The 27,624-nt window shown below is 36.8% G+C and overlaps 1 protein-coding gene across 1 annotated transcript in view; it reads right to left on the bottom strand.

The window, feature by feature from the left end:
- The window catches only part of Dthd1 (death domain containing 1), a 79,550-nt gene extending 55,456 nt beyond the window's left edge, over positions 1-24,094 (bottom strand). Inside the window, exons 1-5 of the mRNA XM_021163991.3 lie at positions 23,697-24,094; positions 21,400-22,009; positions 16,794-17,124; positions 13,577-13,756; positions 8,350-8,600 (exon numbers count right to left, since the gene is read on the bottom strand). Of these exons, the coding sequence (XP_021019650.2) occupies positions 8,350-8,600; positions 13,577-13,756; positions 16,794-17,124; positions 21,400-22,009; positions 23,697-23,967 (1,643 nt within the window). The 5' untranslated portion in view covers positions 23,968-24,094. The remainder of the gene's footprint in view (positions 1-8,349; positions 8,601-13,576; positions 13,757-16,793; positions 17,125-21,399; positions 22,010-23,696) is intronic.
- Positions 24,095-27,624: the final 3,530 nt, after the last annotated feature.

The following is a 27,624-nucleotide window of genomic DNA, read 5'->3' as shown; positions in this document are numbered from 1 at the left end:
TTTTGGACTAATATCCAATTACCAGTGAGTACACACCACGTGTGTTCTTTTGTGACTGAGTTACCTCATTCAGCATGATATTTTCAAGTTCCATTCATGTGGCTGTGAAGTTCATGAAGTCATTGTTTTTAATAGCTGAGTAGTATTTCATTATGTAAATGTACTACATTTTCTGTATCCATTCCTCTGATAAGGTACATCTGGGTTGTTTCCAGCCTCTGGCTATTATAAATATGACTACTATGAACATAAAGGAGCATGTATCCTTATTATATGTTGGAGCATCTTCTGGGTCTATGTCCAGGAGTGGTATAGCTGGATCCTCAGGTAGTACTATATCCAGTTTTCTGAGAAACCACCAGACTGATTTCTAAAGTAATTGTACCAGCTTGCAATCTCACCAGCAATGGAGGAGTGTTCCTCTTTCTCTGCATCCTCACTAGCATCTGCTGTCACCGAAGTTTTTGATCTTAGCCATTCTGACTGGTGTGAGGTGGAATTTCAGTGTTGTTTTGTTTTGCATTTCCCTGATAACTAAGGATGTTCCATATTTCTTTAGGTGCTCTTCAGCCATTCAAGTTTCCTCAGTTGAGAATTCTCGGTTTATTTCTGTTCCTCGTTTTTTTTGTTTGTTTGTTTGGTTGGTTGGTTTGGTTTGTTTTTGTTTTTTGAGTTCTTTTTTTTTTTTGCATTTTTTCTTTCATTTTTTTAATTAGGTATTTTCTTATTTTACATTTCAAATGCTATCCCAAAAGTCCCCCATACCCTCCCCGCCCAACTCCCCTACCCACCCACTCCCACTTCTTGGCCCTGGTGTTCCCCTGTACTGAGGCATGTAAAGTTTGCAAGACCAAGGGGTCTCTCTTCCCAATGATGGCGGACTAGGCCATCTTCTGCTACATATGCAGCTAGAGACAGAGCTCTGGGTGTACTGGTTAGTTCATATTGTTGTTCCTCCAATAGGGTTGCAGATCCCTTTAGCTCCTTGTGTACTTTCTCTAGGTCCTTCATTGGGGGCCTTGTGTTCCATCCAATAGCTGACTATGAGCATCCACTTCTGTGTTTGCCAGGCACCGGCATAGCCTCACAAGAGACAGCTATATCAGGGTCCTTTCAGCAAAATCTTGCTGGCATATGCAATGGTGTCTGCATTTGGAGGCTGATTATGGGATGGATCCCCTGGTGGGGCAGTCTCTAGATGGTCCATCCTTTTGTCTCAGCTCCAAACTTTGTCTCTGTAACTCCTTCCATGGGTGTTTTGTTCCCAATTCTAAGAAGGGGCAAAGTAAGGACACATGCTCCACTATGTTCATATCAACCTTATTTATAATAACTAGAAGCTGGAAAGAACCCAGATGCCCCTCAACAGAGGAATGGATACAGAAAATGTGGTACATTTACACAATGGAGTACTATTTAGCTCTTAAAAAGAATGAATTTATGAAATTCCTAGGCAAATGGATGGACCTGGAGCGTATCATTCTGAGTGAGGTAACCCAATCACAAAGGAACTCACACAATATGTACTCACTGATAAGTGGATATTAGCCCAGAAACTTAGAATACCCAAGATACAAGTTGCAAAACACATGAAACTCAAGAAGAACGAACACCAAAGAAGTGTGTTCCTCATATTTTAATAGGGTTATTTGGTTCTCTGGAGTCTAACTTCTTGAGTTCTTTGTATATATTGGGTATTAGCCCTCTTTCGGATTGGTAAAGATATTTTCCAAATCTGATGTTAATGTTTGTTTTTTCTGCTGACAGTGTCCTTTTCTTTACAGAAACTTTGCAATTTTATGAAGTCCCATTTGTTGATTTTTTTTATCTTAGAACATAAGACATTGGTGTTCTGTTTAGGAAAATTTCCCCTGTGCACATGTGTTTGAGGCTTTGCCCACTTTCTCTTCTATTAAATTCAGCGTATCTGGTTTTATGTGGAAGTCCTTCATCCACTTGGTCTTGAGCTTTGTACAGAGAGATAAGAATGGATCAATTTCATAAGGTGTTGTGAAGGAGTTATATTGTTTTTGAATGAAGTGTTCTATACATATCTATTGAAACCATTTGGTCCATAACTTCTGTTAGTTTCACTGTGTCTGTATTTAGTTTGTGTTCCCATGATCTGTCCGCTAATTAAAGTGGGCTGTTGAAGTCTCCCACTCTTATTGTGTGAGGTGCAATGTGTGCTTGGAGCTTTGGTAAAATTCCTTTTATATATGTGGGTACCCTTGCATTTGGAGTATAGATGATCAGAATTGAGAGTTCTTCTTGGTAGATTTTTCCTTTGATGAGTATGAAGTAACCTTCCTTATCCTTTCTGATAACCTTCGGTTGAAAATTGATTTTATTAGTTCTTATAATGGCTACTCCAGCTTGTTTCTTGGGACTATTTGCTTGGAAAATTGTTTTCCAGCCCTTTACTCTGAGATAGTATCTGTCTTTGACACTAAGGTGCATTTCCTGTATGCAGCAAAATGCTGGGTCCCGTTTAAGCATCCAATCTGTTAGTTTACGTCTTTGTATTGGAGAATTGAGTCCATTGATGTTAAGAGATATTTAGGAATGGTGATTGTTGCTTCCTGTTATTTTTATGTTTGTGTGGCTACTTGCTTTTGGGTTTGTTGAAAGAAGATTATTTTCTTGTTTTTTCTATGGTGTAGTTTCCCTCCTTGTGTTGGCATTTTCCATCTGTTATCCTTTGTAGGGCTGGATTTTTGGAGAGATGTTGTGTAAATTTGTTTTTGTCATGGGATTTCATTGTTTCTCCACCTATGGTAATTGAGAGTTTTGCCTGGGCTGGCATTTGTGTTCTCTTAGGATCTGTATGAGATCTACCCAGAATCTTCTAGTTTTCATAGGCTCTGGTGAGATCTGGTGTAATTCTCATAGGTCTGATTTATATGTTACTTGACCATTTTCCCTTACTGCTTTTAATATTCTTTCTTTGCTTTGTGCATTTGGTGTCTTAATTATTATGTGATAGGAAGAATTTTTTTTTTCTGGTCCAATCTATTTGGAGTTCTGTAGGCTACTTGTATGTTTAGAGGCATCTCTTTCTTTAGGTTAAGGAGTTTTCTTTTGTAATTCTGGTAAAGATTTTTGCTGACACTGTTAAGTTGGGAATCTTCATCCTCTTCTATTCCTATTATCCTTAGGTTTGGTCTGCTCATTGTGTCCTGGATTTCCTGGATGTTTTGGGTTAGGAGCTTTTGCCTTTTGTATTTTCTTTGACTGTTGTGTCAATGTTTTCTATGATATCTTCTGCACCTGAGTACTCCTGGGAGACCTGTTCTCTCCAGGAGGAATTTGGGGTATGGAGAGCTGTGGCACAGGGTCAGCTCCAGAGTGCAGATGGAAATCAGAAGGATCCTGTCCCAGGCTGCTCCTGTTTCCTGAGGGTTCTGGGAGGGTCCTTTGGAGCAGAAGTAGTGGCCTTACCTGTGCTCACAGGCATGTCCACACTCCTGGGAGACCAGCTCTCTCCTGGCAGTATTTGGGTATAGAGCATGGTGGAATGGGATCAGACGGAAACCAGAAGGCAATATAGTACTTCTTTATAGAAATTGTTTATTTAAAAAAATGTTCATTTCCTCCCCAAATAGCACCAGATTCTTTGATGATGCTCACTAAAATAAATATGCTATTGATCTCTAAGGAAAAAAAATGTGCTTCAAGCAATTACATCATCAAATTCTCATAGCACATTTTACTTTCAGAACATTCCTTTTGTGATATACATAATACATAGGACTTTAAATGTGAATGTCTTTAACATCTTAGGATTAAGCTTTTCTCAGAAAACTAATTTATATTAAAGTACTCGTTTTTACATAGCATTTCTTCACTCAAAGCCAATTCAGCTTATAAATTATGTATGCTGACGATGGACCTGGTTTCAAACAGAAGTGCTCCCTCCCTGCTTTTTGTCAGCTTAATACATGTCACAGTTACCCAGGAAGAGAATGGTTCATTCAGTTGTGAAATTTGCTTCATCATATTGTCTGTAGGAAAGTCTGTAAAGCATTTTCTTGAATCATGGTTCATGTGGGACAGGCCACTTTGAGTGGTGCCACCCTTCTGTACATGGTCCTGGGTTGTATAAAAATCAGGCTGATCAGGCATTCCTACATGGTCTCTATTTCAGCTCCTGCCCAGACTTCCTTCATTAATGATGAACAGTGATGTAGAAGTATAAGCCAGATATACCCTTTCCTTCCCTAGTTGATTTGTTCACAGTGGACATCTCAACAATAAAAACCCTAAGACAGAAAGTTAATGGACAGGGAAGATATACATAGTCATACTAGCTAGGCTATATAGCATACTGATTTCCAGTAGTCTGTTCTCTACATAGTTTTTTTTTGTTTGTTTTTGTTTTTTTAAATTGGTGACTCTTTACTGGGTCAAATTTTGTACAATGTATAATGTTTGTACAAGTATAATGTTTGTTACCAATATAATCACCTTGGGGTTTCAACTCAAATGATTTTTTTTCCTATTTTATATGCAGTGGTTTTTTGCATGTATGTGTTACTGTGTGAAAATGTCAGACCTAGGAGTTACAGACAGTTGTGAGATGCCAAGTGGGAGCTGAGAATTAGAATTGAACCTGGGCCCTCAGGAAGAAGAGTCACTGTCCTTATCTGCTGAACCATTCAGAGAAAAGTATTTTTCTTGGTTCAACTATCTTGCTAAAATTATCAAGTCATAAACTTTTAGAAGTCTTGCTTAAATGACATTGTTCTTAGTCCCAATTACACTCATCACAGACTCCATTACCTAATCTACTGTGTGTCTTGGATGTGTGTCTACTTGTGACAGCTGAGGGTCTTACATAAACTGTCAATATTAGCACATCCAACAGCTCATGCCACTGTTCCAAAAGTAATTGCTGAAAATATCGGCATACTCTTCAATGTTAAGCTCATATTTAAGTCAGTTTCTGTATCTTGAGATTGTGCTCACAGAGACACTGCACCTTAAGCACTAACAAAAATTTTTTTTCAAATGTGGAAATACAAACAGTGCTAGAATTGCCATGTATTTCCGTCTATATGGTGTTACTGATCAGCATAGGTCACACATGTTCAAATTTCCTTCTTTGTGTCTGGTTTTGTTTTGTTTGTTTCGCCCATTCAGCAGGTTTAGATTGTCAAATTCAGAAAGGAGGGGAGGAAGGAAGGAAGGAAGGAAGGAAGGAAGGAAGGAAGGAAGGAAGGAAGGAAGGAAGAAAATGTTTCTTATTTATGAAGTACATAATGTACTTCATAGAAAAAGAAGGGTGACGAGTCCAATCAATTTCCATTCAGAAGGCTCTGGTTTCTATTTTGAATATATCTCTATCCATTCTGAAGGCAACAAAGTCCAATGCCAGGGAATATACAAATGAGATAACATTTATTAAGACTCTTTTGGGGAAAGTAAGAGATACATAAATTCACCTTCCCAAGTATAAAATGAAACATTTAATAATGCATGTTTGTTAATGGAGCAAATAGTAAAAGAGGAAGACCTATATATGGAAGACAAATATTATGTGTACATAACAATTTTCCTGGCATCATTACTTTCTTTTTCTATATTACTAGTGAGCACCTATTTCTAAGCACAAAAAAAAATTACTGTATATATTAAAATGTGAACAAACCAACAAATTGCTCTTCTATTTCTAGAGTCCAAATCTCTTCTAATGTCAAACAGCCATGTATTCGGGAGATAGAGTTATTCCACTTAGGTTAAAGTTTCCTTAGAGAAGTTCCACTGACAAACATGGAAATCTCCTACTGAGTCCGACTGGACAGAAAAGATGATCTTAAGAACTGTACATTAACTCCCCTCAGATAATCTTCCAGGGAGAAAGGATGATAAATATCCATCCAGGCTGCATTGACAGATCTAACAGCAACCAATAGTTGTGCCTTTGCTACCTGTCCATAATTCCCTTAATGCCACATAAAAGGAATTCAAGGAATTTTCCGTGATAATAAATGAAAAATAAAAGAAAGAAAAATGGAAGGAAGGAAGGAAGGAAGGAAGGAAGGAAGGAAGGAAGGAAGGAAGAAAAAAAATCGCTTTTGGCACTTAAATACTTTTGTCCATGGGTAGAAAGATATATTGCTGGGAAATATTCAAGAGGGCTTCCTCTTGCTTTTCTAAAACAGGACTTATAACACGTCAGCAACTTAACATTCTTGAATACAGAAGTATATAATACATTTTAAGACTTCTCAAAGGGAAAGCGTCAAGTTTGACAAATGGGAAATATTTTATTTGTTGTATAGTTCTCTGAACCAGTGTTTTATTGAAACTGTTATTATGCTGATATATATTGGTCTTTCCTGTATGGACCAGACAGTACTAGCATCTAGGAACAATACATCATGTGTGATGTTACCATCTATAACATTCGTATCTCTTTCTTCAGTTGATTCTCTAAAAACAGTATATATTTAATATATAAAACACAGAATGGTAAATAAGTTGGAAATGAATAACCTGAGGGCCTTTTCTCCACAAAGTAAAACAGTTAGATGATAATAAATATGATTTTATATAATATTTTGGCTTGCATAAGCATGGGAATCTGAAAAGAATTTTCCAAAGCTTTCATTAAAAAAAATAAAAATAAAAATAAAAATAAAAATAAAAAGGTAAGGTCAGAGTTACAGCAGAAGGAACAATCAGAATGGAGTTTCCATGTGGGTAAATATGCCTGTCCAATAACCAAGAAACAGGAGCTAGAAGAAGTAAGTCATAATCAAGTAGTCTATGAAGCTGACCATCCTTAGAATCACAGTCATCCTGGAAAAGTGAAAATGAAGGCTTAGCATATTGAGACCGTTGAGAGCAGTCCCTTGGAAGTAGCAGCTGGATCTCAACAGAGACAGAACTAAACATCATCTGAGGAAATCAGCTCCATTTCATGCCATCAGAAATCATATAGTACACATGCAGGCATTTAAAGTTCCCAAATATAGAAATAGAGCCATGAATCACACCTAACAGAAGCAATAGCTACAAGCAGGAACTCTTGAGACTAAGAATATTAGAATTGGTAAACAAAAAATGAAAATAAATATGTGTAAAATTTTTTAAAAAGCAAAGACAGTGATACAAAAATTAATAGGCAGCAAGAGACTATCAGGAATCTAGGAACTTTTAATAAGTGACAAACGCAAACACGAACATTGAGGAGAAAAAATTAAAAACAATGATTCAAATATTGTCTTAAAGTATAATTTTAGAGGTCATAGTATTTTTTATCATTTGAGGTATTTTGAGCTGGAATGTGAAGAAATTATATGGCAGATTGGAATAGACATATGATGATGGAAATATGTAAAGAAGAAGTGTGAAAATGGGTTAGAAACTGGCTAAGGTGGTGACATCAAGTAGCAAAGTTGTGCACACCCAGATCATGTCTATGTCCAGAATCTCTATCATTAATTTTGTAGTAAAGAATCTTGATTTCTTTCCCCAGCCACAAATCTGCATAGTGTTGCTCCAAGTTTCTTACATTGCAAGCATGTTAGGAAAGAGGATTTCACCCTTTACCCCGACAAATGTTAGCTACTCAATGGAGAGGAAATGTCTGAGCTCAGGTCAGTACTGCATCATTCACATGTTAGGAGACATATAGAGGTTCTTAATGGCACTGTGCTCAAGTCTTCACATGGATAAAATGACAGAACAAGCAAATATATACAAAATAACCCTGCTGCAGAATAACCTCTCAGCTAACAGTATGTAGGACTCAAGCCTTATTTCTCAAAACAAAGAGAAGGGATCCACATATAGGTAAATGAGAATTATTTTTATTTTTAAAAATCAAATTAATCCTTTTCTTACATTGAGTGAAGAAATTGTAAGTACTATTTTGCATCCTCATAATTAACAATATCATATATTCTGTAAAGCATTATTATTTTTTGTTATTTATTTATTTATTTATTTATTTATTTATTTATTTATTTATTTATTTTGAGACAGGGTTTCTCTGTGTAGTCCTGGCTGTCCTGGAACTCACGCTGTGGACCATGCTGTTCTCGAACTCAGAAATCTGCCTGCCTCTGCCTCTGCCTCCCAAGTGCTGTGATTAAAGGCATGCGCCACCACTGCCTGGCTGAAAGCATTACTCTTATATCTATATTACTAGAAATCACCATTTTTCACATGGCACATTTTCGGGTCCATTAGAACCAAACTCTTTCCTATTGTGGGTCAACAATACAAGCATACTTCATACTATTAGTGATGTTTAAATTCAAACCACCTGATTGTGGTTAATCATAGAAGGTTCCTTTTCTCTCACCAAGTCAGTTAGCAATAGTAATGTCTCCAACTCACCTGTTGAAGTAGGAGGGTATTGGCAGGCTCCTGTGCACTGTTGCACTCTCTGGTCTCCTGTGATCTTTCTCAGACTCAGGGTTCTTCTTTTCAGGGAGAGGAGAACAAGGGAGAAACACAGTGACTGGCTTCTGAAAGGGATGAGTTGATGGATGCTGGATGCAGATCAGTGGACTGGTGGACATTACTGAATAGGAAGGATCTTGATGTGCTTTTAAATATGACACTAGAGAAGGGTCAACTGGCTGGATCTAAACGAAGAAGAAAGAAAAATATCTCCATGTCCATCTATAGACACCCAAACACACATAGGCACAATACAGTCAGAAGTTGCAAGTATTGATATGCCCCTAAAATAATTTTAGAGAACATATCTTTGTTTCTCTGTACATTCTTGACTGGAAAGAAAATAGTTTATGTAAAAGTACATAACTGAACAAAATATTTTAAGATACACATCTGTGTGTGTGTGTGTTTGTGTGTGTGTGTGTATGTGTGTGTGCGCACATGTTTATTTTAGAAATAATCTAAAGTATAAACAACAAAATAGTAAAAAACATGAATTACCATGTAATTATTCTTAGATCATATTATAAGCACTAAGGTAAAAAACAAGATTATATTTACTTTAGTTCTTCTCACATAACAATGGAAATAATAAAAAAGCTGACATAATTCAAAGTTTATATAAAATGTTTGTGAGTGAGCTATTACAATTATGCTTCTTTTCTGTTCTCTTTTGAGTTAAAACAGGGAAAAGTTGTCTAACTCTGGCCTGGCTCCTTGGTCCAGAGGAGCCTTGTGAGATGCCAACAGTACCTTGTCTACTCATGGAAACCTTCAGAGGCCCCAAAACTAAGCAGCGTGGAACCCTGCCTGACCACCATACTATTTGGATCATCTGCATGACACCAAAGCTGGGTATGACCAAGACACAGCCTGCAGAGTAGGGTATGCCTGTGACACAGACTTCAGAATGGGGTCTGCCTGAGGCACAGCCAAGATAGTAGTGCACTCTCACTTCCATTGTCTGGCTCACAGCACCCTCCCGACACACACACACACACACAAACTTTCTGAGAGGCGTCCCCCCTACCCCCCCTTCCTGAGAGGTCCTACTGCCATCAGAATCATCCAACCAACACCAGGGAAAAACAGGTGCCTAAAGGACAGCATATTAACACACTCAACAAGATCCAGGGCAATATGGCATCACCAGAGCCCAGATATCCTGCTACAATAAACCCTGGATATCTTAATGAAACTGAAGCACAAGAAGATGATCTTAAATCCACTCTTATAAAGATGACAGAGAGATTTAAATAGGACATGAGTAAATCCCTTGAAGAAATACAACAGAATACTTTCAAACAGGTAGAGACATTAAAAGGGGAAGGAAATAAATACAAACAAATACAGGAAAATGCAATCAAACAGGTGTAGGATATGAATAAAACTGTCCAAGACCTGAAAAGGGAAATAGAGTCAACAAAGAAAACACAAGTTGAAGCAATCCTGGAGAAAGAAAAACTAGGAAAGAGAACAAAAAAACTACAGACCTAAACACCACCAACAGAATACAGAAGATAGAAGAGAGAGTCTCAGGTGTAAAAGATACTGTACTAGATAGGTTTGTGTCAACTTGACACAGCTGGAGTTATCACAGAGAAAGGCGCTTCAGTTGAGGAAATGCCTCCATGAGATCCAACTGTAAGGCATTTTTTCAATTAGTAATCAAGGGGGAAAGGCCCCTTGTGGGTGGGACCATCTCTGGGCTAGTAGTCTTGGGTTCTATAAGAGAGCAGGCTGAGCAAGCCAGGGGAAGCAAGCCAGTAAAGAACATCCTTCCATGGCCTCTGCATCAGCTCCTGCTTTCTGACCTGCTTGAGTTCCAGTCCTGACTTCCTTTTGTGATGAACAGCAGTATGGAAGTATAAGCTAAGTAAACCCTTTCCTCCCCAATTTGCTTCTTGGTCATGATGTTTGTGCTGGAATAGAAACCCTGACTAAGACAGACACAATAGCAGAAATCAATATATTCGTCAAATAAAATGCAAAATCTAAAAAGTTCATGACAAAAACATCCAGAAAATTTGGAACACTATGAAAAGACCATGCCTAAGAATAGGAATAGCTGAAGAAAGAGGAGGAGGAAGAGGAGGAAGAGGAGGAAGAGTCCCAGCTCAAAGGCCAAGAACAAATTTTCAACAAAAATTAGAAGAAAATTTCTCTAACTTAAAAAAGGAATACTAGGTGTCTGAAAACATGCAAGATGCATACAGAACATGAAAAAGATTAGACCAGAAAAGAGAATCCTTCTGTGATATAATAATGAAAACACTATGCATAAGAGAGAAAGAATTTTAAAAGGAGCAAGGGAAAGAGTTTAAGTAACATATAATGTATACCTATCAGAATTATACTTGGTTTCTCATCTGGGACTCTAAAAGCTAAAAGGGCCTGGGAAGAGATCTTGCAGATTCTAAAATACCATAAAAGTCAGTCCAGACTACTATAGTAAGCAAAACATTCAATCAACATAGATGGAGAAACCAAAATAGTCCATGATAAAGCCAAATTCAAACAGTACCTTTCCACCAACATAGCCCTACAGAGGATACTAGAAGAAAAACTCCAAACAAATGAGGTTAACTATACTTAATACAAAACAAGAAATAAATAATTTCGCATCATTAGAACAATAGAAGAGAAACACATATACTCACACAGGCACACACACAACAACAACCAGCAACATTAGAATAATAACATCCAGGGCAATATGGTATCACCAGAGCCCAGCTATCCTGCTACAACAAACCCAGGACATCTTAATGAAACTGAAGCACAAGAAGATCTTAAATCCAATTTCAGACAAATTTCCCTCTTGAAGATTGATGCAAAAACACTCAATAGAATTCTCACAAACCCAAATCAAAGACATCATCCACCATGATCAAGTAGGCTTCAACACATGGATGCAGGGGTGGTTCAATATATGAAAATCTGTCAACATAAACCACCATATAAACAAACTGAAAGAAAAAAAAACCACATAACCATTTCACTTGATATCAAAGAAGCATTTGATAAATTCCAATACCCCTTCAAGATAAAAGTCTTGGAGAGGTCAAGGATACAAAATGGATACCTAAACTGAATAAAGGCAATATACAACAAACCAATAGCCAACACCAAATTAAATGAAGAGAAATTTAAAGCATTTCCACTAAAATCAGTGACAAGACAAGCTGTCCACATTCCCCATATCTCTTCAACATAGTACTTGAAATTCTAGCTGGAACAGTAAAACAACCAAAAAAAAAAAAAAAAAGAAAGAAAGAAAAAGAAAAAGAAAAATGAATATAATTGGAAAAGAAGTCAAGTATCTCTATTCACAGATGATATGATAGCATACATAAGTGACCCCAAAAGTTACAACAGAGAACTCCTACAGCTGATAATCACCTTTAAAGAAATGCCTGAGTGAGGAAACCCCAACCCAAAATGACATGCATGGAATGTACTCGCTTATATGTGGATATTAGCCACAAATATACCCAAAGAAGCCAAATAACAAGGAGGGTCCAAGAGAGGATGGTTGAATCTTTCTCAGAAAGGGAAACAAAATAAACATCTATCTGAGGTCGATGGAAAGAAGGAACTAGGTGGGATTGAGGATTGGGGGGTGGAGGAGATTATATGTAAGGCTGGTAGGGGAGAGAAAAGGGAGATCAGCTTGGGGGAGAGAAATCTTTAGGACATGCCAAAGACCTAGGATGGAGAGAGGAAACAGAGGGCCTCTGGGGGTAACTCTAGCTGATATTCATAGTAGTGTGGGATATAGATCCTAACTGGCTACTTCCTTTAATCAGGCAGGACTCACAGTGGAAAATATAAGGACAGCAACCCACCCACAAAACTTTGACCCAAAATGTATCCTGCCTACAAGATGTGCAGGTACAAAGATAGAGGATGGATTGAGGGCATGACCAACCAATAACTGCCTCAAATTAAGACCCTTCCCATGGGCAAGAACCAATTTGTGACCCTATTAATGATACTCTGTTATGCTTGCAGACAGGAACCTACTATGACTCTCCTTTGAGAGGCTCCACCAAGAAGTAAATGGAACCAGATGCAGAGACTCACACCCAAACATTAGATGGAGCTCTGGGAGTTTCAAGGAAGAGTTAAGAGAAGGATTAAGGGACCTGAAGAGTACAGGGACACCACAGGAAAACCAATAGATTCAGATATCCTGGATCCTTGAGGGCTCCCAGAGATTGAATCACCAACCAAAGAGAAAGCTCAGGCTGGACCTAAGCCCCTCTACAAATAAGTAGCAGATGAGCAGCTTTACTGCATGCAGATTCCCCAACAACTGGAACAGAGGTTCCAGGTTCTTGAGCCTGTTCCCTGCCTGTGGATCTCTCCACTCTAAATGGACAGCCTTGTCTGACTTCAGTGGGAAAGGATGCCTAGTTCTGCAACAACTTGATGTGTGAAGGTGGGGTAAGGTGGGGTATGGTGGGATGGGGTGGGGTCAGGTGGTGGGGATGGGGTGTGAGGGAGTGTGGGGGTTGTTGTTTGGCACCTAGAGGGGGTTTCCTTTCTCAAAAGAGAAGAAGGTGGAATGGGGGAAAATTGTATGAGATGGTACTGGGAGAATGAGAATGGCAAATATTGGGTTGTAAAGTGAATAAAATGTATTTAATGGAAAAAGAAATAGAAAAGAAAGAATGGGAAAGACAAGGCTGGGATGACAAGGAATATTATTGGAGAAAATAAATCTTCTGAGATGTAAATTATGTAAATAGTGTTTTTATACACTAAATATCTATCACATGAAGGTTAATTTTCTTTAGCAAATAGAATCCAAATGTCATGCCAATCAATAATTGAATGGACCAGTAGCTTCTTATCTTTCTAACAATTTGTATGGAAATCTGGATTTATATAAATGACTCCAAATTTGTCATCCATTGTCTTCTAGATATCAGCATTTTTTCCAATAAAATAAACAAGTAATGCAAACGATTATTTAGGAAAGTCTTACAAATAAAAAGCAGATAATATATTTCAGAATGTGCACAAAATGCTTGCTGCATCACTGAACTCACAGTAGGTTACTCCAAGTCCAAGAGAGGACTAGCATTATGGCTATATGGAAGGCTTGCATCCTCTGAATCACAACATCAAGTCAATTTCCCTTTTGAATTTTTACCTTTAATTGTACAAGCACTGGCGAACTGAAAACTCCTGCAGGATAACTGAAGGATATCCTGGCATCCATGCTGGACTTCCAAGTGAGCCCCTTCTTTGTAACTGTGAAAGACTGTTTTTTTAAACATGACACTACAGAAAACATTCCCAACTTGTAAACATAGACTGAAGCACAAGTCCCCTGCATGGAGTAAAAGACAATTTGCTGAAGCAAACAATAGCATTGTTTTGGAGAAGTACATATGACATGCATACTCTGTGGGCTGTCAAAAAAAAACAAAAACAAAAACAAAACAAACAAAACCAAAACACCAACAGAAAGGACCTACTATCCATAATCACCTATGGTGTGGAGAGATCACATCCAAGGAGCATAGGTGGCCCTTGGTTGAAACAAAGGATAAGTTGATAGTTAAGAGTTTCTCAAGCTTGGACTTCCCAACAAAGAAGTGAGAAGTAAATTTATGGTGTAACGTAAATTAAATCATCACACATGTATAATAAATAGTCATACTATCTTCACAATTTTAATTGCTTCTGGCTGCACTCCTAGCCATCTTTGGGTAGAATTTTTTTTTTTTTTTGGCTAGAATGAATTTTATATATTGATCTTATCTAGAAGTTTCTGTGCTATTTTACAGAATTTAAAGGAATTGAATCTTACCAGTTGGACATTTTGCTCTAACATTGTACATATGTACTGTCAGACAAATTCTTCTTTCTAACAAATCACATCTTCAGATGCCATAATAAAAATTATTGTCTATTTCATTTTTTTGCGGTGGAAACAGAAAACTGCAGAGTGATACACTGTTTCTTCCTTATCTACTTATGTTCATATAAATAATCATATATTCAGCCACATACTCAAATTTTTAATCTTGCAAAATGGAACTGAGTCCAAAAGTGAAAGCAAGATGATCCATGTGTATAATCACCAACACTTTCAACCAAGAGGCAGTCTAAGAAGCGATGTGTTCCATTCTCACTTCCCCAGATGCCGCTAGACTGTACCCAGCATGAGTGGATAACAGCACATGCACACACACACACACAAACATCTCAGGGCTATTCACAATGGAAAATAATCTATCATTTGAAAGCTGACTAAGGGAAACATTTCACAATATCACAATTGGGAAAATTCTGAGCACAATCATCCCTCTTCAGTGGCCAGAGGGAAGTAGTGAGAAGAAAAAGGTCTCCTGGGAACAAGCAGTGGTTGCTGGGCACTGAGACCACACTTGGCGGATACTGGAGGAAAATAAAAAGGCTTTTGAGAACTAGAATGTTTAAATGTCATAGAACCCACATAAAACGTTGGAAGGTAGCCAGAACTCAAATGTTCTTGAGCTAAAACCAGTGATAACTATCACTAGCCTACAATGTAAAGAAAAGTACAGTTTTTTTAAGTAGACAATGGTCCTCTTAATTTTATTTGTGTCTCAACTAATTCTGTCACAAAACGTTGTCAAGCTCATCTGGGAAAGGCACTTGTACTGTGAGCAGTTTCTAAAGCACTTGTTATAAAGGACACGCAGACTTGCCAAGATTAAGGAGCCTACTCTAGAGCAATGCTGATCAGACATTCATATTCATAGGAACTATTCTAAACCATATTAATGAATAAGGATAATAAGAACAGACTTAGCTTTATTGTTCAACTATATAACCTCGGTTTTATTTGTAGCCTAACCAAAAGGACAGAGCATGTCATCAAAGAAAGATTTCAACATGTAATTTTCTCTGTCCTAATCAAATAAGCAATATTTGCATATAAAAAGATAAATATTTTAATTGGTTAGAATTAAGTGAAGTAGCCCACAGAAAACCCTTAACTCGAGTCCTCATCAACTTTACAATACTAAATTTTGTAATTCTAGATTCTGTATCAGGAACATTTGATCTTGTGACATAGAAATCCTTAATATTTTGACAATAAAGTCTGTTTCATATAGTGATAACTTATCAACAGCTTGCTTATATAAAAGCTTTGCCCCCATGTTCTTAAATGGTATGTTTACTTAATTTTTGTGATCTTATTAGGCAGACATTATTATATTATTTTTAAATCAAAATTTTAAATCACAAAGGGGTGCTTTGATTCATCTAATTTCACACTATATACAGATATGGGAACCAGAGGTATTTTTCTGTACTGTCCAGCGCCTCACTACCAAATGTACAATTCTGATTACACTCTATATTGAGAGATTCTGTCTCTTTGTTCTCTCCCTCTCTTTCCCCTGTCCCTCTCTCTTTGAGATGAGAGGCACATGCACAAGCTCATGCATGTGTGCTTTCCCTTTCAACAAAGATTAGCCAAAACGCTCCTTTTCCTGACTTTCTATATTTAAGTCATCTGGAAAAAGAATCTATCCTCACAGTCCTAAAGGATCTCTCCATAAAGGCACCACTTTCCTCAAAGTTAAGCCAACTGTTTATTTTACTTTAAAAAAAATACGATTAATCACTTTATTTTATTTTAGTCTGAATAAAAGTGATGAATAAATCAATCACTTTGGTAATAAAGTTAGTCAAAAACAATTACAGCTTATGAGCTTAGCTAACCTAACTAATGCTGGATAGGTAACAATGCTTAGACTAGATTTAATTGATAATTTTATCAAAGAATGTGAATGCATATTGTTTTTAATTTGTAAAATTCTCCCACCCTATGAACAATAAAAACTAAAACTATAGCATCTGAAGATTCTAATGCTTCAGTGTGGGCCGCAGTCTGACATATTAGACATGTTATTATGAAGTTATTCTATACCATGAGGTTAATTTAGCTATTATGTTGTTTTTTCTTTTTTTAAGTAAAAAAAAAAAAAGTAATATTTGCTGAGTCCCAGGCCCAAGTTCTCTAATAATAAGTTTGGCAGATAATTTCTACTGTTTGAACTTTATAGATGGTATTTTTTAAAAAATCATAAAATTATAGCTAAAGCATTTAGCTAACATAATTCAGTATAGATAATAATATTTAGGTACAAGGTGAATTTTCAATATTTAGACTAAATTCAATTGAGAAATTTATCAAAGCATGCAAAAATGAAGTATTCAACTTTTATATATTCTCCCACAAAAAAGTTGCTAACACAAATGGGTCCACACGTGTACAACAGAACAATTATTATTACACTACAACACCATATTCTAAAATATAAGAAAAGACAAACACCATATAGAGTTATAGCCCAGACTTTACTAACCTTACAACTTCCTCTCATTCTTTCCAGTAAATTTGGGATAAGGTAACTTGACTGAAAGTTTCTGTCAGACATTTTCACCATGATGTCTCTGTAATTTCCCTTGTAGCATGCCTTGAATGGAATTGTAATGCATATTGGGAATGGAATTTTCTTTTCCTTATCTGAGCATTCAACAGTGATGACATTGCTGACCAACTCTTCATTATCACTCACTATAAAGGAGCTCATGTCATTAGTTATCTGGCAGTCAAACCACTGTAGGATGTGTAATGGTGCTGTAATGTAACAAGAGACTTGAGGATCAGTCCCATCACTCAGAACAGCAAGATACCTACAGAAAAAAAAAGAAAGAAAAAGAAAAAGAGTCTCAACCTCATTTTCCAACTATTGTATGCATGTACTGTACAGCCAAACCCAAAAGGACACAAAGTATGAGGAACATTGCTTTGATATGAATTTTACTTCTCCCATTAATTAACTCTGTAATCAAAAAGATGCTCAATCTCTATATGCCACAGTTTCCTGTATTATAGGTGAAAATTATATCTACGTCACAGGAAAGCTTTGAGTTAAATGTTCAACTCTACCATAATTAAAAACATCTATGCCTTCACATTATAGGGAGGTTACCTATACTGTGTTAGTTATGTCAGCTAAGTACATGAGCTATAATTGTAGTTTCTACCTTCATTATCAAAGTGATTCATTTATTCCTCACTTTTATTCAGCCTATAATAAAATTCAGAGATTATTCATGTTTTTTTTAATCAACTAAATAGTTTAACTGTGAGGAGAGTGGTGTGTTTAATGGTGAGGTAGGTCCTTTAGGGTTACCAGGATGAATTCTTTTTTGTGATGATTTAAAAATGAAATGTCAGGGGAAAGAAAGGCTCAATTAATCTTTCTTGAAAGCAAAATCACACACGTATGCGCTCCTCTCCCCAAAAAGACAGAGGGTGGGAGGAGATACAGGGAGAGAACGAAGAGATAGAATCTTAGCAGAGGCAGGCAGATTTCTGAGTTCAGAGGCCAGCCTGGTATGCAGAGTGAGTTCCAGGATAGCCAGTGCTACACAGAGAAACCCTGTCTTGAAAAAGCAAAAAGAAAAAAAAAAAAAAAAAAAAAGAAAGAAAAAAAGAAAAAGAAAAAGAAAAAGAAAAAAAAAGGAGTAAATGGTAATCATACTCTTCATATGGTTAGAGGTAGAGAGGATTCCTTTTCTCCCTCAGAAATGTCTTGTTTGGGTCATTGCAGGCCACTGACTGCTCTTACAAAGAAGAAATGCTCATTCATCCCTTTCACAGGAGCTCAGTTTCCACCTTCCACCTGTCTTGTAAAACTTGAAAATTCTGAACACTTCCTTCTAGAGAGAAAAAGGTCAGCATGCCCTTGACTTGGAGAGGAAGAAGAATGAGGAAGTTGCTTGTCTTAAATGTTTAGGTATGAAGTACATTAATCTACCTAAAGCCTCTTATTTGCCTGCCTGTCTGCCTACCTGCCAGGGATCTGTATGACGCCTATTCCCTCAAGGGGAAGTGATGAATATGAGGTACAGAAATTGTACACTAGGTCAAGTTGTGATGTTTATTGAAGGGTGTGTGTGTGTGTGTGTGTGTGTGTGTGTGTGCGCGCGCGCTAATTCTACTAAATAGGAATAGACTATTTCTAATCCTGAGACCATCATCTGAAATTCTTATTTTAAATATTTTATTTCTCTTCAACACAATTTTTGCAAAGATTTTTAGAGCCTTATAAATTTGAATTCAAATTTGAAGCCAGGCATTTCCTATCTGTTTGTTTCTAAATGAGTATCATAACCCCTCAGACCAGTTAATAGGCTAATGCTTTCGGTGGGTCAGATTTTAGGCTATAGAGTTTTGCTGAATTTTAATAGCTTTTGTGTCAAGTCCTGCTGTCTCTACTATTTTACAGATAGGGAAATTGAGTCTGAGATTTTACCTTGCTACAAAGATGTTCATAGATACTCATAGATGTTCAATTTTAGAACTAATAGTTGACTTGATGCACCTTTAGTGTGGAAGCAAAAGTTCTCAAATATTGTCACACCTTTCTCGAATCTTCTGTAAATAATGTCCATTCCATCTATTATTACTTGAAACTGAGATTTAATCTATGATCATGGGAAGTTTGAATGAGATAAAATAGTTAAGCCTCTCTAATAGTAATGGATCTGAATCAACTGTATGTTCAGTAATGATTTGATGCCTATGTTAAAACCAATAACTTGGAATTCCCCTTCGATGCTATTCATTTCACAGCAGAGAAATAATTTTAACAAAGGCAATGTTGACGATCAATGAGGGTAATCTATGTGTAACAGCACTATTTTTGCATATGTTAATTAACTTCTAGCACTTTTTCATTTATTGTTGAAAAGATTTTAAGTATAATTTCATAAAGAAATGTATTAAAGTGTTTAACTCATAAAGACCATTTATTTATATATACAACTCTGAACTTTAAAAAGTTATTCAACATGCTGACCTGTTTAACTTTTTATTTATAGAGATAATGATTTTTCAGAAAAAGGATAAAATTATTGAACAGGTGATTCAGAGAACTGGATTCAAATAACTTCAGGAATGCTCTCTTCTGTTTCCTGGAAAACATATCAATGTACCCACTACTACAAGGTGTGGTTCCCAAATGATAAATAAAGTAGACAGGAGATTTGTAAATATATCTGCTCTCCATAGTACTAGTTAAATATTACTTGTCTTGTTATTAAGTAGAGCACACTAGTTTAAATTTTACCCCTTTGTGTACATACTAGTACAGCAACCCCAAAAGATGAGCCTTTTGGAAAATTAAGGTTGAGGATCCACAACAATTTCTAAGTAAGGTTTTGTTTATTACATATACTTTTGTGTGGTTTGATGGTTTCCTAGCCTGGGGGACTGCAATGGAGAGTCATCTTTGTAAATATGCAAGCCAAGCACAACTGGTTCAATGCCACAAAGAGGAAGTCGCTAACCAGGGAACACCTAGAGGAGGTGTTAGAGGGAGTGGTGCCGAAATGACTCACTAGTTGGTTCTTTGAGTCATTTCTGAATGGGAAGATATGAAGTGTCAATGTTTTTCTCAAATGAAATAGGAAGCCACATCTTGGCTCCTTTAGAAGTTGTTTGTCAGGAGCAGTAATTCTTTCAAACCGTGGAGGTCTTCCAAGCATTGAGACATTCTTCTATAGAATACATTAAGTTCTCTTTGCTGTGGGTATATCACTTTTTTTGTTTCATTTTTATGAAGTCCCATGATCAATGTAAGTAAAAGCACTTGCAAAAATACTTGGTAAAAAACAAACACTTGTTGATGTTTTCCCAGGAACTGCATTGTGTGTCTCCACAGTAGAGCATCAACCTGCTAGGCAGAGATGGATACCGGTGAAGAACAGCAGTGAAGAGAGATAGGAGAGTTAAAGTCCCTATCATTTAGCTGTGTGTCATCACTCGCAGAAAAGCCCAACACCAGGACTTTCTGTTACTGTCTCATTTGCCACCAAATACTTGAAAGAATAAGTGAGAGAATAAGAATAAAAGAATAAGAATAAAAATAAGAGTAAGTATAGAATAAGAATAACTGATACCCAAACAAACACACAAATAAAAAGAAAGCAGAAAGCATGAAGCATGTTGCCCACTGTCAATAAATTAGTTAATAATAAGAGAGCAAATAAAAATGAATTTTGCCCTGTTCCCCAAATATTTTCCTACTGTATCACATTGCTAAAGAAAATGTTGCATTTATCTGGAGAAATAAGGTTTGATTATACCAAGCTATATAAATCAGGAATTATTGCTACCTTGTAGAGGGAATATAGCTCATATAATATATCAGTATTTCTCCCTATTTTTATTTCATAGTGTTTTAGAGAATCTGAAAAACACAAATAAACAAAAACAAACAAAAACAAAACAAAAATTCCTGACAATTTTATGAGTTAAATAGGTGTGAACAAGCACATTTATCTTTAAAAGCGGTAAAAAGCCTACCCATATGTGTCCTGGAGTTCTGAAGACAAAATTTAAAGATTGATGAAAATTATCTTTATATATATATTACATATAAATTTATTATTTATATAGTCTTGTTAGCAATTTCTTAATTTTTTTAAAATTCTAAAATCATTTTTCATGAAAAATTTAATTTTACTATATATAAGTGTTTATGAACAATTTTTGTAAATACTTTCATTACTAACTATTTTTCCTTTAAAGTACTCCTTAATATCCATGTTTCCTAAAATTATGAAGAACAGAATAATTTTTGCAGTAGCAACCACAAGCATTTCTGTTGGTGACACTTTAACCTGAATCACTGATTTACATCTACTTTGAAGCTAGTTTGACCCTTATACCATTTGAGAATGCAGGAAAGGGGCTGCCATCTATGTATCACTAAGCATTCAGTAGCCACTGACTCTCCTATGCCTTGTTTGTCTCTGCCTCCAGAACTGTGAGAAATCAAAGTTTTTTCATTCAAAACAAACCAGTTTATGGTGGTTTATCATAAGAGCAGGATTAAGACATTTAGTGACTACAGAGAATGCACGAATAAGTAGGCATATATAAGCTCCTTTACTTACTCCTTTTCCATTATGTTACTCTTTTGTTTTAGACTCTCTGACTCATAAAGATTATTCATGTCCTTACTGGAGACATCCCATGCTGTTGGGGATGTGGTAATCTTTTCTCTTTGGCTTTCTGAGGTCTCTTGAATTTCCCTTGCTGTTGTCTGGATTGCATCATGAATATCTTTCTTGTTACCATTTATGTTCTCAGCAGTCACGTGTTCTATTTGTTTTTCATCTTCATTTTCTGCATTATCTGGGAACACTGTGCTCTGTGACTCTTCTTGCCCTATTACATTTCCACTCAATGGGCCATTGTTTTCTTTTTTCCCTAAATCAGAATTTATCTGTGTTTTATTTTCTGTTAACTGGACCTGGTTGGTAGAATGGCTCTCCCCTGCATTTGTAGAAGCAACAGTAGCTGTTTCCATGACATTTAGTTCCCTTCTTGGAGCAATGTCTGTTGCTTTGGTATCCTGAATGGCTGATATTGTCTGCTGTGGAGTACGGTCCTCATGCATGCTGCATAAATTACACATTTCCTTTTCTTCTTTCTTTAGAAGCATAGCAGTATTCCCCAAATGTTCATTCATTTTCATGAGGCAGTCTATGAAAGCGATAATTTCTGCACATATATACACACAAAGAAATAAAAACTAAGTCAGATTATGCTTCTATGTAGATGAAGGCAAAGGCTGCTCAATTTGCCCTTGTTTAGCACTTACATAACTAGGATGAAAGAAAACTCTACTTTTAACATAGTAGCCAAGAAGTGAAACTGATGCCTTTTATGCATGAGCATGCTTTAAACTTTTTGAATAAAGGAGATGATACCTTCTTCCAAATAAGAATGGAGTCAACAAGTGCGCAATCATTTGCTATATTTGAGAGTTTTTCCTTTGGCTTGGGTGATACTATACTGTATCAATTACCCATTTTAAATATCAGATGTAAGATTACCTGAACACCCCTGGACAGGAAAATATCAGAACAGCTACAACTGTTTTATTTATGACACACTTACTGAATTTTGGTGGGAAATTTGATCCTCCCCATGCTGAGAATGTGATCATTAAAATTTGCCAAATTTATCTCTTAAAGAGTAATTTTAGCCATATTATTCTGACTAGATCCTGAAATGGTTAATCAATGACAACTAAACAAACTGCTCTACTCTAAGGCTATAAGCATCATCAATATCTGAGTCAACCTATTTCTCACTCCATCCTCATTTCATCCCAGGCTTCCATCTGTGCATCTCTCTTCTCAGGGTTCCTCCAGGCTGAACCTTTCTGTACTCTCAGCTCTGAATAGGAACCTGTATCCAGAATCCACACATCTCAGTGTCACCAGATCATCTTCTCACTAGTCTGGGCTTGCCTTTGCTCTATAGTTCAAATTATTCTTTGTCTTTTGTCTGAGATCCCATGTTTGTTTTGAACTGGTCCTTTCTGGTAGCTGAGTACTTGCCTTGGCTTGTTGTCTAAGACTGTTTTCAATCCCCTCCTTAGACTAACCGGTCCTGAGCTCCTGCTGATAATTCTGGGATCATGCAGCTTTGGGACACATTTCTCTGATGTTCACTGATCGTGAACTCCTTCGTGCTATCTACTCTGGATTCCTGCCTGATAGACCTGTACACTCCCCTTGACACTGTATGTCTGGGCTCTGGATTTCATGATGCCACCTAAATTCTGAAAGCATTGCTACTAAGACCATATTCTGTAGATATTACATTCTCAATACTTGTACATTTTAGCACACACACTTCCATCTGGTCATATTCTATATTGTGCTTTCAGTATATTAGGGATCCAGTTTCTTCTCCTAGCTCATCCAGTCTTTCCAGTGTTTTTGTAATTAATAGGACTAGGCTCAAATGACTCTAGAGTTAGAACATGGTATTCCAATACAGAAAAACTGCTTGCTGTGCTTTAATTAGTCTTGTACTTTCCTACCTCTAAGGCTTCAGTCTTTTTGAGCACCTGAATTTCCTGTTGCTTGGCTCTGATTCATTGTTTAGGTATTAGTTTATATTGGACTTATTTCCTAGCGGAGCTCTAAATTCCCTTCCTTACAATGTGATCCCAGCTACTTAAGAAGCCTAAAGCACTCATCTGTGCCCCAGTAGGAGGAACCTCTAAACCCTGTGGAATACTGTCTTCCCTTACTTTCCCTGTAACAATGCTAGCTTCTTGTAAAAAGAGATTCTACATTCCCTCTGTATTCTATACATAGCCCTTCTTACATGCTGCCAAAATGAGTATTTTAAAACAAAACGTAAGTCCAAGCAAACAAAAGAGACTACTTGCCTTGTCTCCAGATATATTGATTATCCTTGTCAAGTAGTATATACAGCTGTTGGCAGGTAGACCGAAGGGACCCTGCAGTGTGTTCCAAAAGTTGATAAAGAGCTTCATTGAGTCTTTGACCCAAAAAGATCATTGTGGCTGTCCATGTGGCTCCACCAGCTCCGTCACAGAGATCATCACCTAGGAGTGCCTTCTTTAACATTTGGTTTTGTCTCCAAATCTGCCTCAATATTTGACCTAATTTACCTGACCCCATGTCTTCTGTATCCATTTCTAAGCTCAAAAAAAAAAAATAATAATGTACTTCTCCCCTGTCAGCAAGACCTAAAGGTTTAGCACATTGAAACTTTGAAATGGTTATTTCTTCTAAAGTCTCTAGTATGATCCAAGTAAGCTAGCCGAGCATTCTCTTGCAACCTAAGAGTTTATTCAGCTTGTTGTTAACCAGTGAAAAGTTACTAGGTGACCAGAAGAGAGGCGTTCCTGAACTCTAGGTGCTACTGTGTACAGAAGAGATTAATCACAAGGACAGTGTTAGCTTGTGTAATCATATGTTCATGTAATCTTTACTCTTTATTTTACTTGTATATAAGTTAAAATAAGACGCCCTGTGTAGCTATATCCAGTTCCAACAAATTCAATATGCAATGAAAACTCCACATGCCCTTTAAATTTTGAAGTAACAAAATATAGCTCCCAAGTAGAAGATGAACTTCATTAATGAAAATAAACTGTTTTTTGACTTTTATTAGAATCTCCCCATACAAATCCTATATACATCTTTACAAATTATTAATAAAAAAGTACACTTTGTTTAAAAATAATCTGGGGGTATAGAAATAAGATTTAAATAAATAAGATTAGCTACAAAATTAGAATTTGTTGGAATCAGATATAGCTACACAGGGTATCTTATTTCAACTTATATACAAGTAAAATAAAGAGTAATGATTTAAAGATAAAATAGAGTTGAAAGAAGTGGGTAGGTAGGGAAGTGGGGGGTATGGGGGGCTTTTGGGATAGCATTGGAAGTGTAATTGAGGAAAATACGTAATAAAAAATATTAAAAATTTAAAAAAAAGTTCAGAGGAATGGTTGCTTATGCCTATGTCATACAATATTTGGGAGTTAGAAGCAGGGTGATTGCTTCAAGAACAAGACCAGTCAGAGCTGGAGAGTGAAACTCAGTCACAACCAACCAGAGCAAGCATTAAAAGTGGGGAAAATCCCTCTGCTGGAGCATCGCCTAATAGCATTATTTTTATAATTACTACTTTCTTAGATGTAAGTGTACATTGAGATTGCGATAGGAACTTGGTCTCAGCTATGCTCTTTGATAATTCCCCTCTAATTGTGTCAAGGACTTCTCTACAAAAAGAGAGCAAACCTGAAGAGTGGCTTCTTCTGGGCTCACAAGGAGTATTTACTGCCATTATAATTAAAATTCAGATGCAGCATGTTCTCCCTGTGTTGCTGACACTGTGGGCACAAAACAGAGCTTGACACAGTGGGGCCTGAGGTGCACTGCAAAATAGCCTGTTTCCTCTTCTCAAACTCCACCTTTTCTAAGAAGAGAGAGCACACAGCAAAGGGAGAAGGAACTCAGCTCCCTAGAGCACTTGGATGTAAATAAAATCTTTCCAGAGGGGGGCTAGCATGCTTTCCTCCCACGGTCAGCATTATTTCATCTTGAGCATGACAGTTCTTGGGGCTTCACTCAAGATATGTAAACCATTGGGGGAAACTGTTCCAGGGAATAAAGAAAGAAAAATGAAAGAGCAAATCTGCAGCTTGCCCAAACTGTCCTGGTTCGTGGACTTCAAAGTACAAGGAAAGAGTAAAGGGGAGCAGAGGGCTCCAGCATATAGCTCCTTTTAGGTAACTAATAACTGCTAAGAAAAAGATAAACTTTTGCTCTCCCTCTGAAGGATGACCCCTCCCCCCCCCAATTGGCTATCCAAAGACAAATGGTTAACACTGAAATTATATATATGCAACACTAAACAAGTTGCATTTATAGACTCATGCATGACAACAATAACTGGGGAATTTGGGAGCAAGGTAGCACATGGCAGGGGAAAGGGTTAAAAGAGAGAGCAAAATAATTTAATCATATTTTAATTTTAAAAATTACAAAATTCTGTTTTCCAGTAAAACTGCTTTCTTGAAATTGTAATCCATATCATATAAAATATTACATAGATTTTTCACATTCTTTTCAGTTTGTAAGACATCTAATTGCATTGTACTCTATTCTTTTTCTTTTGGCTAAGTCATGAATATGTGTGTGTGTGTGTGTGTGTGTGTGTGTGTGTGTGTGTGTGTGTGTGTATTCCCAGATCATGTTAGGTCTTTCGGCCAGATACATGACTAAATGATTACAGTAGAGCTTAAGACAGTTGAGAGCTAGACCAAAGCATGATACTGTGGATGATATTCAAATTTGGAACCTAAGTATGAACAGAATATAGAATACAAGGAAGAATCATTTTCCATTAGAAACTGTATGACTGAAGGTCTGGGTATGAGCAAATGCACAGTGGCATGGATGACAGTAGCAAAATACGGCTTAGGGAAAGACTCAATGTATGTGTCAGGAGTAATGCAACGAGTTGCACCCAGTATTTGTGAAGAGACTACAGAAGTCAGAATTTGGCTTTTTTGGTATATATTTTTAACCAAGTGACAAATACCATTAAATCTGTGCTTCATGTTGCATATGGCATTGATGTCAGACATTTACATGCTGGAATATTTGAGGATCTACATTAAAGCAGTGACAGAGCAAACAACAAAAGTGAGTGTCTTGAAAGCAGATTAAATTTGGAAATAGAGTACATAGAATTTACTAAACTGCCGGATAGACTGAAGGAAATTAGAAGCATTAGTACAAACATGTCCATTTATTTGTTGACCACTGATAAAAGTACCAGTGTTGACAATGACTAAACCATATCATGTAGGTCACTGCCTAGTTGGTCAATGTATTAAGAAATTTAGAAATTAAGAAGTGTATTAAGACTTTAGGTTTGGTGGGATAGAACTTGATAAATTTGGGATTTGTACCTTTCAAGTTAGCACAGGAATTCATTGAGACTGTGTTAGAAATTGTAAATGTAACATTTATTCTAGACATGTAATTGTCGTCTCAGAGGCTTACTGCTGAAAAAGTGCACCCTTTTTAGCTCTTTCTGATCTTTGACTGTCTGGTTCAACTCAGCTGTTCTGGATTAAACTCCTTTCCAAGCTGACTGATTTAATCCAGTTTCTCTTGGCTTCTCACTGAATTGCTGTCCTTGGCCTCAAACTAACTCGGGTAATTTGTTCTAATGTTCTGGCTCCTTCATATTCTCTGGCCTGTACTGTCATCACATGTGTCTAGATTCTTCTCTTTCCAACCTGACTCTGTAAGAATGTCCTGGGAAAACTGCCTCTCAACTGTACTTATTCTCTCTTTTTACACTGCTCTTGTAAGTAGCCTCTCCTGCATGTCTGTTGTCCAGGGAGTAGAGTATATTCTATCTCTGACTCATTCTGTCAAATCTGTCTCTGATTCATCACTTTGTATGCCCCTCAATTAACTATCACTTTCAAACATGTCTGCTTCTTTCTACCAACTAATCTTACCTATATGGTTTGGGATAGAAGCTGTATGCTAAGGGTGTGTCTGTATTCCACGCAGAAGGATTAAAGGTGAGTCATTCCAGCAAGTTCTCAGAGCAGCTGTGTTGCTGGAATAAAATTCCTTTACAAGAAATGTAGCAGACAGGTCAGAAGAATATTGGCAAATGTTTGAACATTTTTCTGTAAATAGGTGGTAAATTAATTTCTAGCAGTATAAGACAATGTAAAAGAACTCATACTGTGCCTATTTTAAAAGCTGAATAAAATAATACTAAATGCAAAATAACTAAATCCATGTATGATT

The sequence above is a fragment of the Mus caroli genome, unplaced genomic scaffold, assembly GCF_978045245.1.
Source record: "Mus caroli unplaced genomic scaffold, Mus_caroli_1 scaffold_4, whole genome shotgun sequence".
Lineage (NCBI taxonomy): Eukaryota > Metazoa > Chordata > Mammalia > Rodentia > Muridae > Mus > Mus caroli.
Note: the sequence above shows the minus strand (reverse complement) of the source record. Positions and strands in the feature narration are given on the sequence as shown.